Consider the following 16,589-nt stretch of genomic DNA (forward strand, 5'->3'; position numbering starts at 1 on the left):
ATTATCCCACTGACTTCTTTTCTTACAGCTGTGGTCTTTGATTGTTCTTATAAAAACTAAACCCTCAATCACTTTGCACACAAAGTATTCCACTATTTAAGTAATTTAAACACTTCATAACCATAAGGTTTTAAAAGAACAAAAAAGGAATTCAACACTTCCAATCAATTAAAAACAAACTCAGAAGCAAAATATTAAAATAGAGCAGCAATTAAAGTATTTAGTCAGCAACAGCATAAAAAAATTAACAGCGACAAAAAGAGTAGTTTAAAGAAAATAAAATGTTTAGGATACTAACTTAGTAACATAGCTATGAATACCTGTTTTTCCACAAGTAAAACAATGATCTATCATCAGGAATAGTCACAATTGGGAAGAGAACCAGTTACACATAAAAATAAAAACTTGAAAGAATAAAAATGTTTTAACTTAGCAAAGAAGATGCCAGGAACATTCTACAGACAAAAGGCCTTAGCCTCATGGCCACCCATGACACACTCAGTCAGACCTCTTACGCCAATCTTAATGTTCAAGAGAGTTCATATGGAAGAAGGGGTATGCCTTAAGACACCCCCTGTCACATTGAAAGGTATGCAACTAGCCAGCATTACAAACGGTGCTTGGAAATAAGTTGGAAGCCATTTTTTTCAGATGAGATGTGCTTTATGTGGTTATCAGTAAGCAGCTGTTCTGATCCACGTTGCAGAAAAACTTCAAAGACAGTCTCACATAGGATGGCAATAATCAGGTCTGGATATAAGCAGAGCATGGATAACTATGCCCGCACCCAGTTCACAAAGCTGCACAACAGGTGAACCTATCAATGTTCATTAACGGCACTGTATGCCACAGCTGAAACCTGAACATCTATCAGTATCCTAAGCTATATGCACCCACCTCTGGAAGAGGTTAACTCTCCCAAAATAGGCTGACTCATCATTTTCTGGTCAGTACTATTTATACTGAACCCAAGACCGTGGATCTGGCATGGTTAGATTTTATTCACTCAATTATGAAGCCTCATCAACAAGAACTGAATTCCAATCAATGATGATCACATAAACTTTGGACAACGAAGTCAGAGATATAGTCCTTTCAATATAAGTGATTCTAAGCCATAAGAAAACAAGCAGCTTCAGTTTCCAATTATATACGGTTGAACAGATAGGGAACTATATTATCAGTCAGTGAGGTGATGAAGAATTCATAGTTAGCAACACTTTGTGAGCAGTTTCTAGAAGCCACAAGATGCTTGACAGAGCTAGTTTGAAATACTGGCAGTAATTTAGTAGGGAGGAGGCACTGCCACACCTATACTCTGCTAGCTTCCTAAAACAAGACAGAACGATTATTATGTTTTTTACTGACAGCTGGTATAGTGCATGTGGCATGAGCTGAAAACAGTGATTTAAATCTTACCTCATCCACCACCTCACCAGGATTGACTTACATCAAAAGTCACTATTTTCTCAGTGTCACCTCAATATTGAGGATAATAATTCACATTTGCTACTCAAGATTTCAATAGGTGTATTGACGCTCAGAGCTGTAAGTGGTTTATATATAATTATTAATCCTTGCTGGGATAGGGAACAACAACACAGAACTGAAGGAGCAGGTGGAGTTAGGACAACCCATAAGTTGTCCTAACATGCGGTCCAGAGATATACCAAGGGGCTGTTGAAATGCCTATCCAGTCTCCTGCAGGCAGAAGGGAAAAGATTATCTCTCTTGTTCATACAGTTGTTCTATGAAACACAGAGCAATTCTGGGAAGTGTCTCCTCCAGCCCCCGAGAGTGCAGACGGATTTAGTTTAATTCCTATGTGTGATGCAGCAGAGTCCTGGTGCATTAGGCGTTAATAAGGCAGCTCAGGTCTCAGTCCTGCAGTGCTAACTCTGAATACTTGGGCTAAAAGACATTCTTCCAGCTAATTTGTCAAGGCCATTCCAGCCAGAGAGCGTTACAGCCTGATCTTAAAGTTGGGAGGGGCACCCAAAGCACAGTTCTGGAAAACTACCAGTCTGACCTCCTGATTGACTGAAGTGGGTCTGAAGCCTATAACTGGCCTAAGATCTCGCAATGAAAAACGGGGCAAAGGGGCAAATATTAGACAAGCGGGATGTTGAAGATTTATGAGCTTTTGGTGCCTCTTGAATACATTGTTTGACTGCTACTCAGACTGCCTGTGCAGGACCTAAGGAGCAACACAGGCTCCAGGTGAACAGCTATAATGCTACTTAGTCTTTATTATTTTCTATGTTTCTGAGGTGTAGACCTGCACTGGATGAAATTTTAATTGATTAATAAAGAGATTATTTTTCCTATCTCAATTATTTTCACTTGTGAGTATACCAATTCTGGAACCCAGGAAAGGTGACTGGCGGAGTTCAGGGGTTCCTCTGACTTCCAGGCATGGGGTGTCAAAAGAAGAAACATGAACAAGCCTCCTTTTCCCCGCCCTTTGCAGAGCTTAAGCACTGCCAGGTTGTGACAAAGGAATGCAGAAAGAACACTCAGTAGGGTGCCATACTATGAATAAATGTTGGACCAAAACAAACCAAAATGCATACAACTATCTCTCATAAGTTGATTTAAAATCCAAAAAAATCCAACCACTAAAGGGCTGGTAAATCGAACAATTATTTTAGTAACTATGTAAGGACAGCGTGCACACATGTGCGCGTGCATGCACGCACACATCAATGCAAGCTGCACTCCAAACAAAAAGTTACCAGCTACCATCTATTATAAAATCAGTAGCTCCAAGCCTCTTTATAAATTACAGGTCAGTTTGTACAATAAGCTAACAAACTAGTTGCCTGGACTAAATTGCTATTCAACCTAGACAAGGGGTTATCAAATAACAATGTAGTCACAAATGAACTGGATAATCATATGTGTATCACTGGCAGTGGCCATATTTAAATCTCCTGGGGAGAAGAGAAAGATGTAGTCAATTTTATCTGAGTTACGTTCACAAATCTGTTACTGAAGTTATATATTTGATGGATGATATAGACACTGAGCTATAAAGATTAACAAGTGGAGATCAGAAATGTTTTTACAGATATATACCTGACAAAAAGTTTTATTTAAATTTAAATCTAACAAAAAGTTTTACTATTTCATTTGGTGTTAATTAAGGCAGTAGAGGAGAGCCCTAGCATGGAACTCACAGAAAGGTGGGCCCACCTAAGAGTTACTAGTTAGTCAGCTACATCCAGTGACAGCTGTTGTTGCATAACTGGTCAGGTCTGAAGGTACCTCAGGAGTATTCAGCTGCTATCCAATGCACACTTAGGACTTCAATGCAATAAGTGCCAAGTAGATATGCTTAGGACTGGAGCCTTTGCAACAACTGACTAACATAACTGTTTCTTTGGAGCTATCTGAATATGAAAGAGTTGGAAACAAGGAAGCAATTTTTCTGGCACAGTCTGCTCAGATTTAGAATGTACACTGCAATTTCATGTGTCCAGGATGGGGTTTTTTTAACACTCTTATAGAATTAAAGCTCATAAATATACCAAGAATGTTCTGTTTATTATAATCAACTCAAATTAATGTATTATTTAATAATTAGTGTAGGTGCATCAACACAAACAGAACCTATTGTGAAATATTTATATTATTAGTAAGAAATATTGGATTTATATTCTCAAGAAACATTCTTTTTAAATTAGACATTCATCCCCACCAAAAATGTTGGATATTAAATGAAATAGATCTGTACCCCCCCCACTGTTCTCTATTAAGATGCAAATCAAACCCTGATTTGGTAAAACATGAAGAAGCTTAAAGTACATATACTCCCAAAACAGGCAAATTGTGGTTGGTTAGGAATTACTAGTTTAGTGCAAAAATGTGAAGAGACAATGAGAAGAAGTAGAGAGGATACTATACTGCAGCAGACAAAAAGAGACCAAGGATCATTAACCAAACATCAGATTTGGTATCAGATTTTGTATCATGATTTTGTCAGGTTTTGACAGATTTTGTATCATGTATGAATTGAGTCTTATCTAGGTCATATTTAGTCTGCTCTTCTCTAAAGACAGGCGCATTACAAAGTAATAGATGAAAGTGATCCATCTTATCACGATAGCTTTAATCCTATAAAAACGTTTGGTATGACAGTCACCTTTTTTCCCCCATAGGGGATAGATCCAGAGGAGTTAGCTGTGTTAGTCTACAGTAGCAAAATAGCAAAGAGTCCAGTAGCACCTTTAAGACTAACCAACTTTATTGTAGCTTAAGTTTTCGAGAATCACAGTTCTCTTCATCAGACGCATTTGATGAGGCAAGCTGTGGCTCTCAAAAGTTTATGCTACAATAAAGTTGGTTAGTCTTAATGGTGCTACTGGACTCTGCTGTTTTCCATAGGGGAATATCTGCAATTCAATAAACCTCACAAAACACGCTGCAAAACCAAATTCCAGCACCTTACAACATTCAAATTCCAAAATGAGGACTACTTACCGAAGATTCACTGTCTCTGACAAGGAAGTCCCCTTCCACTCCCCTTTCATTCAGAGCACATTCAGCCTGATGCCGAGTAACACTCCCATAATACCACTCTCTTCCAGCAAACCGTCCCGTAGAAGAGGGTCCTGTGTAGCTTATCTGAGGTGGATGGGAAGCATTAAGGGTAGGACCATCACTTATGATTACTACATAGTTTTTGGGAACAAGACCAATCTGCCCTCGAGAATTTTTACATTTCCACCATTCTGGGTCATTTTCAGGTTTCTCTATGACTTCCATGGTTTCACCTTTTTCAAAGTTGAGCTCTTCTTCTGTGACGGAACTGAATGGATACAGTGTCTGAACAACATGAAGCACTTTCATGGCCTGGCCATTACTCATGGATGCTCCTTTCCTTAAACTTAGAAAACTTGGCGAATCGGCAGTCGCTTCTTCAACTTCCTCTACTACATAGTTTGAAGGAAACCAGCCAATCTGCCCATTGTAGCTCCCTCTCCACCAGCCATCACTGCATTTTTCCATAACAATGACTCGAGATCCTTTCACAAGGGACAATTCATCCTCCCTCTCTGCCATGTAAGCAAATTTAACATAGGCTGGGATGTTCAGATCATAAATCCGATCAGCACTGCTACCATTAGATGGGTATTCTGCATCAGTACTAGGAGTTGGAGAAGCATCTCGAGCACTTGTCTTCCTTTTTGTTTTACCCAAACCTGTTAAAAATAAAAAATAAAATCTAATGAATGTTCAATAAAAATATCTGATCAAGTACAGAGCTGGAAAATTACCCAACAGTTTCCTACATATATATCAACAAAATAACTAAAGACAACAGAGAAAGGAGCTACAATGCTAGAAAAGCAGTCGGCAAAATTTAATATATTTTAAGAAATGTCTTCATCTCAAAAGGTTAACTACTAAACAAAACACTGATGTGACCTTACAGTGAATTTCCTTCCATGATTACAATAAACTGAACACAGAATTACAGGCAGTATGGTAAAGGAAATTGTTATTAAAATTCATTAGGCTGTGTCTAGAAACAACTTCTTTTAAAACATAAATTGTCCATTTATTCTGATTCCACTACAGTTTCACAGAATAAGAAATTACTTCCACTAACAAATATGAACTGGACTGAACCTCCTACCAATAGAGTTATTAGAAGCAGATCTTTTTCTCCTTTGCTATTTCCCGCCGAGTCCTGTGCAACTCTCCATCTCAGTGAAGACACTGCCAAGGGCCAGGGCACCCCCCCCCCCACCGGAAGAATAAAATGTTTCATGGCACAAAGAAGATGCAGCAGGAATTGGCTGAAATTCCACCCCTGCTCTTCTCCGCTTCCTCTTTTGCCACATGAGAATATTTTCTTATTGCATGAAATTGCATTGAAGCCAGAATGCAAAAGTACAGCACTTTCAAAAAGCAGAAGTGTAACTTCCTTAACATACAGACACACACACAGTGTTATATTTTTGCATTTTACCAGAAGTAAAAATGGGCATATCAGTTTCAGGTCAGCTGCATTCTGATCAATTTACATAATCTATCAAAGTGTAATCATAAAGTGACATTTGAACTACAAAGTAGTATCATAAACAGCGTGTCCAGTTCTAGCTGGAGTCAGAAATGGAATCAGCAGTGGGAATCCCATATCACATTTTCATTTAAGAGATAGAATACCCTCACAATCTTCTATTATGTCAACACCATGACCAACGTGCCAACACAATTACCAAGAAAGCTGGAATGCAGCACTATGAAGCACAATACTTGCAAACCTGCAATTAGTTTACTGAGCTACACAATCAATTGTTAATACTAATATAATCCATTCTCCCTCTGAGTTGCAGGACATCTTTGGGTGTTTCCCACAGTTCATTTGGGGAGGCAGGGTGTAGAATTCTTCCTCTTTTCTTGGGCATGTGGGACCACCCCTTTCCAGTTCTGTTCCTGCCTCTAGGGAGAGCAGTTCTTCAGCAGGCTAGCTCTGTTGCTTCCTTTTTCTAATTTCACACTTACAATCTCAGCTCTTCCTTTCAATCTCTCTCTATTTCAACCTTCCTTCCTCCAACTTTACCTCTATACAGAAGAAAAAAGAAGAGGACGACATGGCCTCTAGAGACCCCTCAGGCTCTGAGGGAAGCTTTATGGAGAAAAGCCATGGCTCTTCCCCTGGAGCCATCCTTCCGACAGCGGGAACTAGCCCAGCCGGCACTGGTATGCCCCCGGGGCTTGCGCAGGTCCCCTGCCTCCCAGCAGGAACCTGTTGAGCCAGTGTGCCTCAGCCAGCCAGCAGAGTACAGAGCCACCTGGCGGAGCTCAGAGGGAAACACAGCCACAACAAGTGTTTTCCCATATGAAAGCAAAGACATGCCTGTCAATCTCCTGGTAGGAGAAGTGCAACCGAGTTTCTCAATGGATGTTCAGAGCTCCAACCTTCAAGCTCACACAGGCCACATGAGCGTTACTGTACCCTCACTGCCTCCAGAATTCTTGTCCCTTCTAAGACAAACCATGAGGGAAAAGATCCTCTCCCTGTGCCAGCAAGAAGCCCCAGGGCCCAGCGTGGTTTCCCTCTCCTCATCTCCCGGGACTTCTTCAGAGAATCAACTCACAGAGCAAGCCCCTCGAAATCAGAGCAACTCTTGGTCCACTAAAGCGATTAGGAAAGGTCCACAGGCCAAGGCCACGGGAAAAACCCTATGATGGGAGGAGGAGGAGCCCTCCAATAGCAAGGACCTAGAAGAAGGAGAATTTCTATCAGAGAAAGAGGAGGAGATCACAATCCTAGAAGAGTCCAGCAGGCTGTTCCAGTCAGAGGATTACCAACATCTATTATTAAAAACCTTGTCAGCCCTTGAGTTACAGGAGGCCTGTCCGGGGGAGGAGGAGGATCCAAAGACAACGGGATCTAAGACCAGACTCAAAGGGAACAATGAGTTTTCCCCCAGATCAGAGGATACAGCCAAACTTTTCCTCTTCCCTGAGTACTTTGAACACCAATTAAAGGCAGAATGGGCTGTGCTGGTGGCATGCAAACAATTTCCTATCTCACTTAAAAAAACTATACACTCTGCCTAACTTTGTAAACGAGTTATTGCAGGTACCAGCCATCGATGCCACAGTGGCAGCCCAACAATCCCAAGGATTACTCTCTGAAGATGGCAAGGGGAATATAAGAGAGAGCCTGGATAAAAAGGTGAAATTACCCTAAAGAGACCACGAGGCAATGGCCATGGCAATCAAAGCATCAGCCATAGCATCAATCGTATCCAGAGAGTCGATAGTGCGGGTTAGAAGACTAACACAGCTCCTACGAGCTGGAGGGGGTAATAGAATTATGAAGGCAAGCACATTCACAGCGGACACCACCCTAGATGCTCTGCAATTCTCATCCAGAGCCATGGCCTCTGTAGCAGTTGTCAGACAACAGCTCTGGTTCAGGGCTTGGCCGGTGGACATTCAAGCCAAGACCGTACTGATGTCTCATGCACTCCAGGGTGACAAGCTGTTTAGTGAGCCACTAGAGAAAATACTAGTAGTGACCAAGTACAAGAAAAAAGCCCTTCCAAAATCACTGAAGAGAACAGAGAGACCTATGCTTAGATTCCAATCGTTTCGCTCACATCACACCCTACCAAGGGCCTGCCAAAACCAAAAGCACAACTGGACCTATTTAAGGAAGCATCCCCAGAACTGATCTAACAATCACCAGATGGGCCCTAGCAAGAGGCATGAACCCAACAACAAGGGTCAGAAGCCCTGACTCGCAGGATGCTCTGGTGAGAGAAATACTGCTTCTCTTTCAACAGGCCGGTTTTGACTCCAAGGTGGACGTAGGGACCAGAGAAGTAGTATCCAAGGGCTATTTGATAGAATTCGCCTCCTTTCCACCAGAATGCTTCCTAATCTAACCCCTTGGGAAGGATCCACACAGATGCTCAATAACACGCCAAGCTGTCTGCCACCTCTTAGACATCAGAGCTGTGGAACCAGTACTAGCTCAAGAAAAGGGCAGAGGCAGAGGCGTTTACTCCATTTTCTTCACGGTACCCAAGAAGAATGGAGACTGAAGGTCATCCTGGATCTAAAATATGTAAACGTGTATATCAAGCTCCATCACTTTCACATGGAGACGCTCCTCTGCACATGGGAGGCGTCACAACAGGAAGAATTCCTCACATTCATCGACTTGACAGAAGCATACCTCCACATTCCAATCGCCACAGCCCATTGAAAGTTGTTGAGATTCTGTGTGGACAATCAGCACGTTCAGTTCAGAGCAATGCTCTTCGGGCTATCCCCGGCACCAAGGGTATTCTGCAAGCTATTAATAGTACCAGTGGTCAAACTCAGAGAGAAGGGATTACATCTCCACCCCCATCTAGACGATGTATTAATATGATCCAGCTTGAGAGATTCATCCATTAAGGACACTGAGTAAACGATTCAGTTCCTCAGGAGTCGTGGCTTCCTGGTAAACCTAGCCAAGTGCTCCCTTGGCTAAGTGGGAAAGCTATATTTACCCAGAAAAAAAATAGACAAAACCAAACATCTAGCTCAATCTCTGATTCAAAGCCCAAATTCCCAACTCATGGAATTGACCAAACTACTGGGCCTGATGGTAGCCAATACAGAGGTTATATACTGGGGATGACTCCATCAGCGACTCCCTACAAGCCCTCCTGAGACCACTGCAGCACTAGATCACACAGAAGGCCATGAACATATGGGTCCCCCAGAAAGTTAAAGAAAGCTTGTGATAGGGGACCTGATAAAAAACCCGCAACAAGGCAGGCGCTTCCTGAATCCTCAATTCCAGCAATTGTTTAAGGGAGCCAGCATGCAGGATGGGGAGTGACCCTGAACAAGTGCCCACCCAGGACCGATGATCCAAAGAAGAGACATCTCTACCTATTAACGCCCTAGAGATGAGCGCTATACATATGGCACTCCTGCATTTCAGCAACCTAATACACCACCAACACGTACTAGTCCATACAGACAACATAAGAGGCCAAAAAGTACATCAACAAGCAGGGGGGGGGGCTCCAGGTCCTCCAGTCTGCAACAAGAAGCACAGAAGATCATTGCATGGGCGGAGACTCACCTTCTGTCAATTCAAGCAGAACACATCCAGGGTACGGTCGCCCCGACAAGTGGGGAGACAAGCGGGGAGGCGGGCCGCCTCGCTGCTCGCCTTCCCACCCCTTAGCCAGCACTGCTGGGTGCCCCAACAGGCGGGGAAATGGGGAGGCGGGCTGCCTTGCTGCTCACCTTGCCACCCCTTCGCCGGGGCTGCCGGGTGTCCCGACAGGCGGGGAAGCGGGGAGGCAAGTAGGGAGGCAGGCTGCCTCACTGTGCGCCTTCCTGCCCCTTTGCTGGCGCTGCTGGGCACCCCAACAGGTGGGGAGGTGGGTCGCCTCACTGCTCGCCTTCCCGTCCCTTCACCGGCGCTACCGGGCGTCCCGACAGGTGAGGAAGCGGGGAGGTGGGCCACCCTGCCATTCACCTTCCTGCCTCTTCGCCGGCGCTGCCAGGCGCCCCAGTGGCGGTGGGGAGGCGAGTGGGAAGGTCTGGGTGAGGGAGGGGGTTCCCATGCGATGATGTTACTAAAGTGACATCATTATGCAGGGCTGGAGCACGCCCGTGTGGTAGCAGAGGAAAACCACCTCCTACCCCGGGCGGCTGTAGACCGTGCTACGCCACTGACTACAGTTACCTCAGCAACTGAACTTGCTACACCAAGGATCCCTATGGCACCCAAATCCAGAATGGCTGTCCAGGCGATTGAGCTGGAAGCCTTTCAAAGGATAAGATACATGCCAGAAATCATTGGCACCCTTCTAGCCTCCAGGAAAAAAATCCTTAGTAAAGATATATAACTTGTCTTGGAAGACCTACATACGCTGGACCAGACATAAGAATTTGGATCCTCTAAATCCTTCCATGCATACCATCCTGGGATTCTTACAAGACAGCCTTCACAGAGACCTCAAACAAACAACCTTATGAAAACAGATTGCGGAACTGAATACAGTAATCCAGTCTAAGGACGGAATACCTCTATCAAACCATTCTCACATAAAGAGATTCCTTCGAGGATCAACCTTGACTAACCTACCTGCAGTGCATCGGTTTCTGACATGGAGATTACACACGGTACTATCAGCCCTCACCAAAAAAAACGTTTGATCCAATAATGGACATTTCATTGAGACGGCTTAAGTTGAAGACCATCTTCTTAACAGCCATAATGTCAGCATGACCAATATCAGAGCTAAGCACATTATCCATCAGACCAGATTTCTGTGTCTTTTACAGAGACAAGGTTGTACTGAGGACAGACCCAATGTTTATGCCAAAAGCATACTCTAACTTCCACAGAGCTCAAGAAATCAACCTCCCATCCTTTTGCCTGAAGCCAAAACATCCAAGGAAAAAAGAATGGCATAATTTGGACATGAGGAGAGCCTTGAAAGCATATGTAATTAGAATATAGCAGATAAGATGCACAGACTCCTCATTCACCAACACAGCTCCCCTAAAAGTGGGACAAAAATGTCATCAGCTGCAATAGGCAACAGCATTAAAACATGTATTAAAGAAGCCTACAGAGCACAGGGACTTGCTGTACTGACCGGAGTCACAGCACACACAGTCAGGAGTGCAGCAACCAATGTGGCCTTACAAAGGACGCATCATTAGAAGACATCTGCAAAGCAGATACATGGTCCTTGCTGTCAAAGTTTGTTAAACACTTATCAACTGCACACATGTGCTTCAGCAGACGCAGCATTCAGCAGAGCACATGTTCCAAGACGAAGATCTCAACCCCTCCAGAACATAAACAACTGCTTTGGGAGCACTCAAAGATGACCTCCACCTCAGAGGGAGAATGGACCTCTGGACACTTACAGTGAAGGGTCCTTCGCCTGAGGAATGGAGGACATTTTGCCCTCCCAGGATCTTTGTCCATGGAACGTCCTAACAAGGGCCCCTACCTGTCTTTCTACCTTTCCTATTTATTCTGGTCTCCTTTCAGATCATTAGAACACTATAGTTAAGACCAGAACACACTGCTGCATGGAGTCACCTGAACTGGAACGGGGTGATCCCACGTGCCCAAGGAAAGAGGAAGAATTCTACTTTCTGCTTCCCTGAATGGACAGTGGGAAACACCCAAAGATGTCCTCCGTTCCTCAGAGGAGAAGGACCCTTCATGGCAAGTGTCCTAAGGTCTATTTGAAAGATGGTCATTTCTAATACTGCAGTGATAAAGACCGCCCCCCCTCAAGAGCAGTTGTTCTTTACAATGTTCTCAGTTTCTTATCTCTAAACCACTCAAGATTCACAAACCTAACATGGCATTTCAAGTTCAGTCTATCAGAGAATAAGAAGAATTCAAACCTATTTTGTAGTCTGGGATTCTTACTGTGTAAAAAAAAAATCCAATTCAAACAAAACTCCAAACACCATTCAATGCTTATTTTACGACATCAGAGGTGAGGGGGAAAAAACAGTTTTTAGTGATATAAGATCCTATGAGGTGTTTTGCCTAACATAAAGTTAGTAATTGTGATAGGAACATAGATTGAAGGAACATGAAATGTACAGGAAAGAAACACCATCACTTAAAGACTATTTTAAAAATCCTAAATAGTAATTTTATTTATATAGACATATAAACCTGCATGATTACGCATATGAATTTGGTTTGACTACCTCAGTGCTTAATTACACACAAAACAGTTACAACTTAAAATGCTTGTCTTAGGCAACTAAATATACTGGCTACATTATGGCAAAGTATCACTTCAACAGCATAAAAAAAGGATTTGCTGTAAGTTGAAACAGTAAGCAACACAACACAAATGCAACAACAAAAGAAGCATGCTTGTTAAACTAACATATGCAGCTTCAAGCTACACTATACCTAAATGGAGGGAGGGGGAGAGAGATCCTCCTCAAACTATGTCAGTATGATCTAAAGGTAATAATGTCTCTTCTCCTTCATCTGAATGATCCAACTAAGCATTCTTCCTCGCCAGCGACCACGCACCTTGGCAAAGCAATGGCAATTTACGGGCCAGTAAAAGGCTTTTAAAACAGCACCGAAAAGGTAGGTTAATCAGCATGGCAGGTGCTGCCTGAGTCACCTGCCTGCACAGCAGCCAGGCTACTCAGGTGGGTACTTGATTTGCTTAGCTGCAGTGGGGGGAAAGCTTTCTTAACCAGCATATTTGATTAATGGGCAACTCCAATTCTTCAAGGATACCAATTCAAAAAGCTTTGGTTATACTACACGATACTGACAAAGGAAATAGTGCTACTATTATTTCAAAAAAGACTTTAGTAAAAAGTCTGTCAATGAAATGTTCTCATCAAATCACAGTATAACAACAGATTCAACCATTTTCTTCAGGAGTATTACAGGATATTTAAGAACAAGTACCGGAATCTATATAAATCTTTGGGCACTCTGGGGAGGGGGAACAAAAACATCCCCTCAAGTATACAAGAATACTTAATCACAAACTATGAACAAGTACTCTTTAATCTTAATTACTGGGGGGAAATCTGAGCTTATCTGCAGTATGTAGGTGTATGAAGAAAAATACATAACGTTATTTGCAAAGGTCTGTTAAAGGCTAGCAAAATGACTGCCATATGATGAGTGCTTTGGAAGGATTTGTACACTGTAGCACCCTCTAGGGGGTCCCTTACCAGCTATAGCTAGGCAGCCCACAATCATACAAGAAGGCAGTCTTTTTACCTTGGTAACAGTGCCTCAAACTTCAGTACTTACTTTCTCCTTTTTACTTGGAAACCAGTTAAATAGTACAAGTGTCATGGGACAGCCCTACAGTGGCTGGTCTCCTTCCTCCATGGTTGGGAACCGAGGGTCATGTTGGAGGAGCAGTTGTCACCTTGCAAACCTTTTAGAGTATGTTGTTCCTCAGGGTGCAATACTCTCCCCAATGTTATTCAACATCTACATGCGTCCCCTCGTCCAGCTGTTGCAGAGTTTCGAACTGGACGGTCATCAATATGCTGATGACACCCAAATCTATCTGCTGATGGATGGATGGACAGACTCTGCCCTGGATACTGGTCAGGTGACTGGCTGGTTAAAACGGAACTGACTAAAATTGAATCCCATGAAGATGGAGGTCCTGAATCTGGGGTGTGGACTGACAGGTTCTGGGTTCCACCTACTGACCCTCAATGGGGAGCCGCCGGTGCCTCTGCCAATGGTGAGGAGTTGAGTGTGGTCCTGGATGCCTCCTTGACAATGGAGGTCCAGGTCACAGCAGTTGTCAGGTGTGCATTTTTTACTCTTTGCCAGGCCAGGCAATTTACTCCTTACCTCTTGACCAATGACCTAGATGTGGTGATCCCTGCAACGGTCACCTCCAGGTTGGACTACTGCAACTCGCTGTACTCTGGGATGCTCTTGGGACTTCTCTGGAAACTGCAACTGGTCCAGAATGCAGCGGTGTGCATTCTGACTGGGACTCCATTCCGATCACATGTAACACCAGTTTTGTGCCAGCTGCACTGGCTCCCAGCTGAATTCCGAATCAGGTTCAAGGTTTTGGTTCTAACCTTTAAAGCCTTTAGTGGACTGGGACCAGCATACCTGTGGGACCACCTCTCACCATATGTTCAGCAGACAAAAACCTACTGGTGGTCCCCATCTCCAAGTAGGTTCACCTTTCCTCAAGCTGGGCCAAGGCTTTCTTGGCCCTGGCGCCAACCTGGTGGAACTCTCTGTCTGCGGCAACCTGGACTCATTTGGATTTGCTATCCTTCTGCCAGGCCTGCAAGACAGAGATGTTTTGCCAGGCATACGGTGACTGAGACAGGTGAGCCGCCCAAGTTGTCTACATTGGCCTCCCACCATGAGGGGGGTGTATGTCCCTCAACTCTGTTTCCATCTATAACTGGCCACCCTGCCCCATAGGTTGTTTAGGTTGAGTGGGTAGTGAAATATATATGGATGTTTTAAATATTATTGCTACTGACAATTATATTAATGCTGCCAAATTTTATTCTATTAATTTATTATTGTATTGTTGATACTGGTGTGATCCGCTCTGAGCCCGCTAGCAGGGAGAGTGGAATGGAAATTTAATTAATTAAATAAATGTTATTAACAATCCCTGAGCGAGCATTTAAAGAGTGGCAAGCTAAAATAAGCAAATTCATTTGGGATAACAAAAAACCAAGAATATCTTATGAAACGATGAAAAGAACCTCAAAGAGAGGAGGGCTTGATGTACCAGACTTTAGAGCTTATTATGAGGCCGCTCATCTTAGAAACATATTACTGCTATTGAATAAATCAGTAGTCATGGACTGGAAAGATATTGAACTAAACAACAAGGAGGGAATATCTGTACCAGAAAGCATTTGGAATAAAGACACTAGGAATACTACAAACATACCACAAAATCATTTTTTAAATAGCGATATCAAAATATGGGACAAGCTTAGAGGCAAACTCTTACCAGATATATCTATTATTTCTCCCTTCACTGGGCAAAATTGGTTTTGTCCGGCATTAAGTTCTAACTCTTTTAAGTGGTGGAGGCAAAATGGCAAATCCAGACTTATTGATGTGACATCAAAAGGCCTAATGCAGGAAAAAGCGAAACTGGAGCTGGGCACCCAAACACATATTCCATGGTTTGAATATTTACAAATCAAACATCTCACAGAAGATAAAGAAATTAAAAAAGCTCTAAAAAAACCCCTCACAGAATTTGAACAATTGATAAGAAATGATACAGACAAACAAAATGGGCTAATTTCTAAAATTTACCATATCCTTATTAATGTAAAGCAGGGAAACAAATTGCTGTCCTATCAAAGAATATGGCAAAAAGAATGTAACATAGATCCTTCCAATGACAACTGGAAGGAAATCTGGAAATCTCACATCTATACTTCTAGAATTATAAATATCAAAATGCAGACTGTAAAAATATACTCTCACTGGTATCTGACGCCAGTCAAACTCAATCATGTAAACCATGATTGGAAGATGTTGGAAGAAATGTGGCGAGCTGGGGACCTTTCTCCACTGCTGGTGGGAGTGCAGATATGTAAAAGCATTCTGGGATAAAGTAATTAAGGAAATAGAGTTTATTTTTGGATATGTAATACCTAGAACATATGAAGTAATTTTATTGAGCCACTGGAAAGATCCAAGGATTCCAAAAAGCAGAATAAATCTAATGCTCACATTATTAGCGATTGCAAAACTAATTATAGCTTCTAATTGGAAACAAAAATCCACACCGACAATTTCTAATTGGCAAACCCGAATTTGGGACCATTTTATAATGGAAAAACTTTCGGATCAACTTGCCCAAAGGGAAAACCAAAACTATAAATCCCACCTTCTGGAGCAATGGTCCCCAATTCTAGATTACTTAACAAAAGATGAAAATATGACAAATGTAAGCAAGAAACATGACCTCTACTATTCCCTAGCATATTTATGATACCAGTTGGCACATTAATAGGATCACCACTAAGCAGTAACCAAACCTGGAAAAAATTTGTTTAACAGAGCTTTTCCTATATATTTTTGTTACACAACAGCCACTCAAATAATTGAATATTGAGTATTGAACCATGTAACAGGAGGTGTACTTTTCTGATTGTTGTATGTAATATACTATGTTGTTAACTGGTTCTTGTTGTTTTAAAAAAAAATTATTGAAAACGTTGAATAAAATACAATTAAAAAAAATTAAATAAATGTTATTAAATGATGGTTGCAACAGTGAGGGGAAAGTGATAAAGTTATACCCTTCAAGACACTATGTGCCATAAAGAATTAAACCTGCAACAACAACAACAACAACAACAACAACAACAACACACTAATTCCCCTAAAGGTCATTTGCATAAATATTATTACAGACAGGGTTAACTAGAGACATATAGGAAACAGAAAGCTGAAGTGGATAGACTATTGGCTTGATAAAATAAGGATTTTTTATGATAATGAGCAGTCTGTTTACAGATGCTTATATTAAGATACACACTAAACCTTGGCTTGGATACACTGGAAGGGAAGG

General features: G+C 42.3%; 1 protein-coding gene across 9 annotated transcripts in view; it reads right to left on the reverse strand.

Moving 5' to 3' along the window:
• NCK2 (NCK adaptor protein 2) overlaps positions 1 to 16,589 on the reverse strand; it is a 107,923-nt gene that overhangs the window by 12,563 nt on the left and 78,771 nt on the right. For all 9 annotated transcript variants that reach the window (XR_008596665.1, XR_008596668.1, XR_008596667.1 and 6 more), the window contains one exon: positions 4,483 to 5,204. Coding sequence is in view for 1 of the 9 variants with exons in the window: in XM_054973555.1 (XP_054829530.1) it covers positions 4,483 to 5,204 (722 nt within the window). In the remaining 8 variants the exon portion in view is untranslated. The remainder of the gene's footprint in view (positions 1 to 4,482; positions 5,205 to 16,589) is intronic.

Source organism: Eublepharis macularius, chromosome 3 (assembly GCF_028583425.1).
Source record: "Eublepharis macularius isolate TG4126 chromosome 3, MPM_Emac_v1.0, whole genome shotgun sequence".
NCBI classification, from domain to species: Eukaryota; Metazoa; Chordata; class Lepidosauria; order Squamata; family Eublepharidae; genus Eublepharis; species Eublepharis macularius.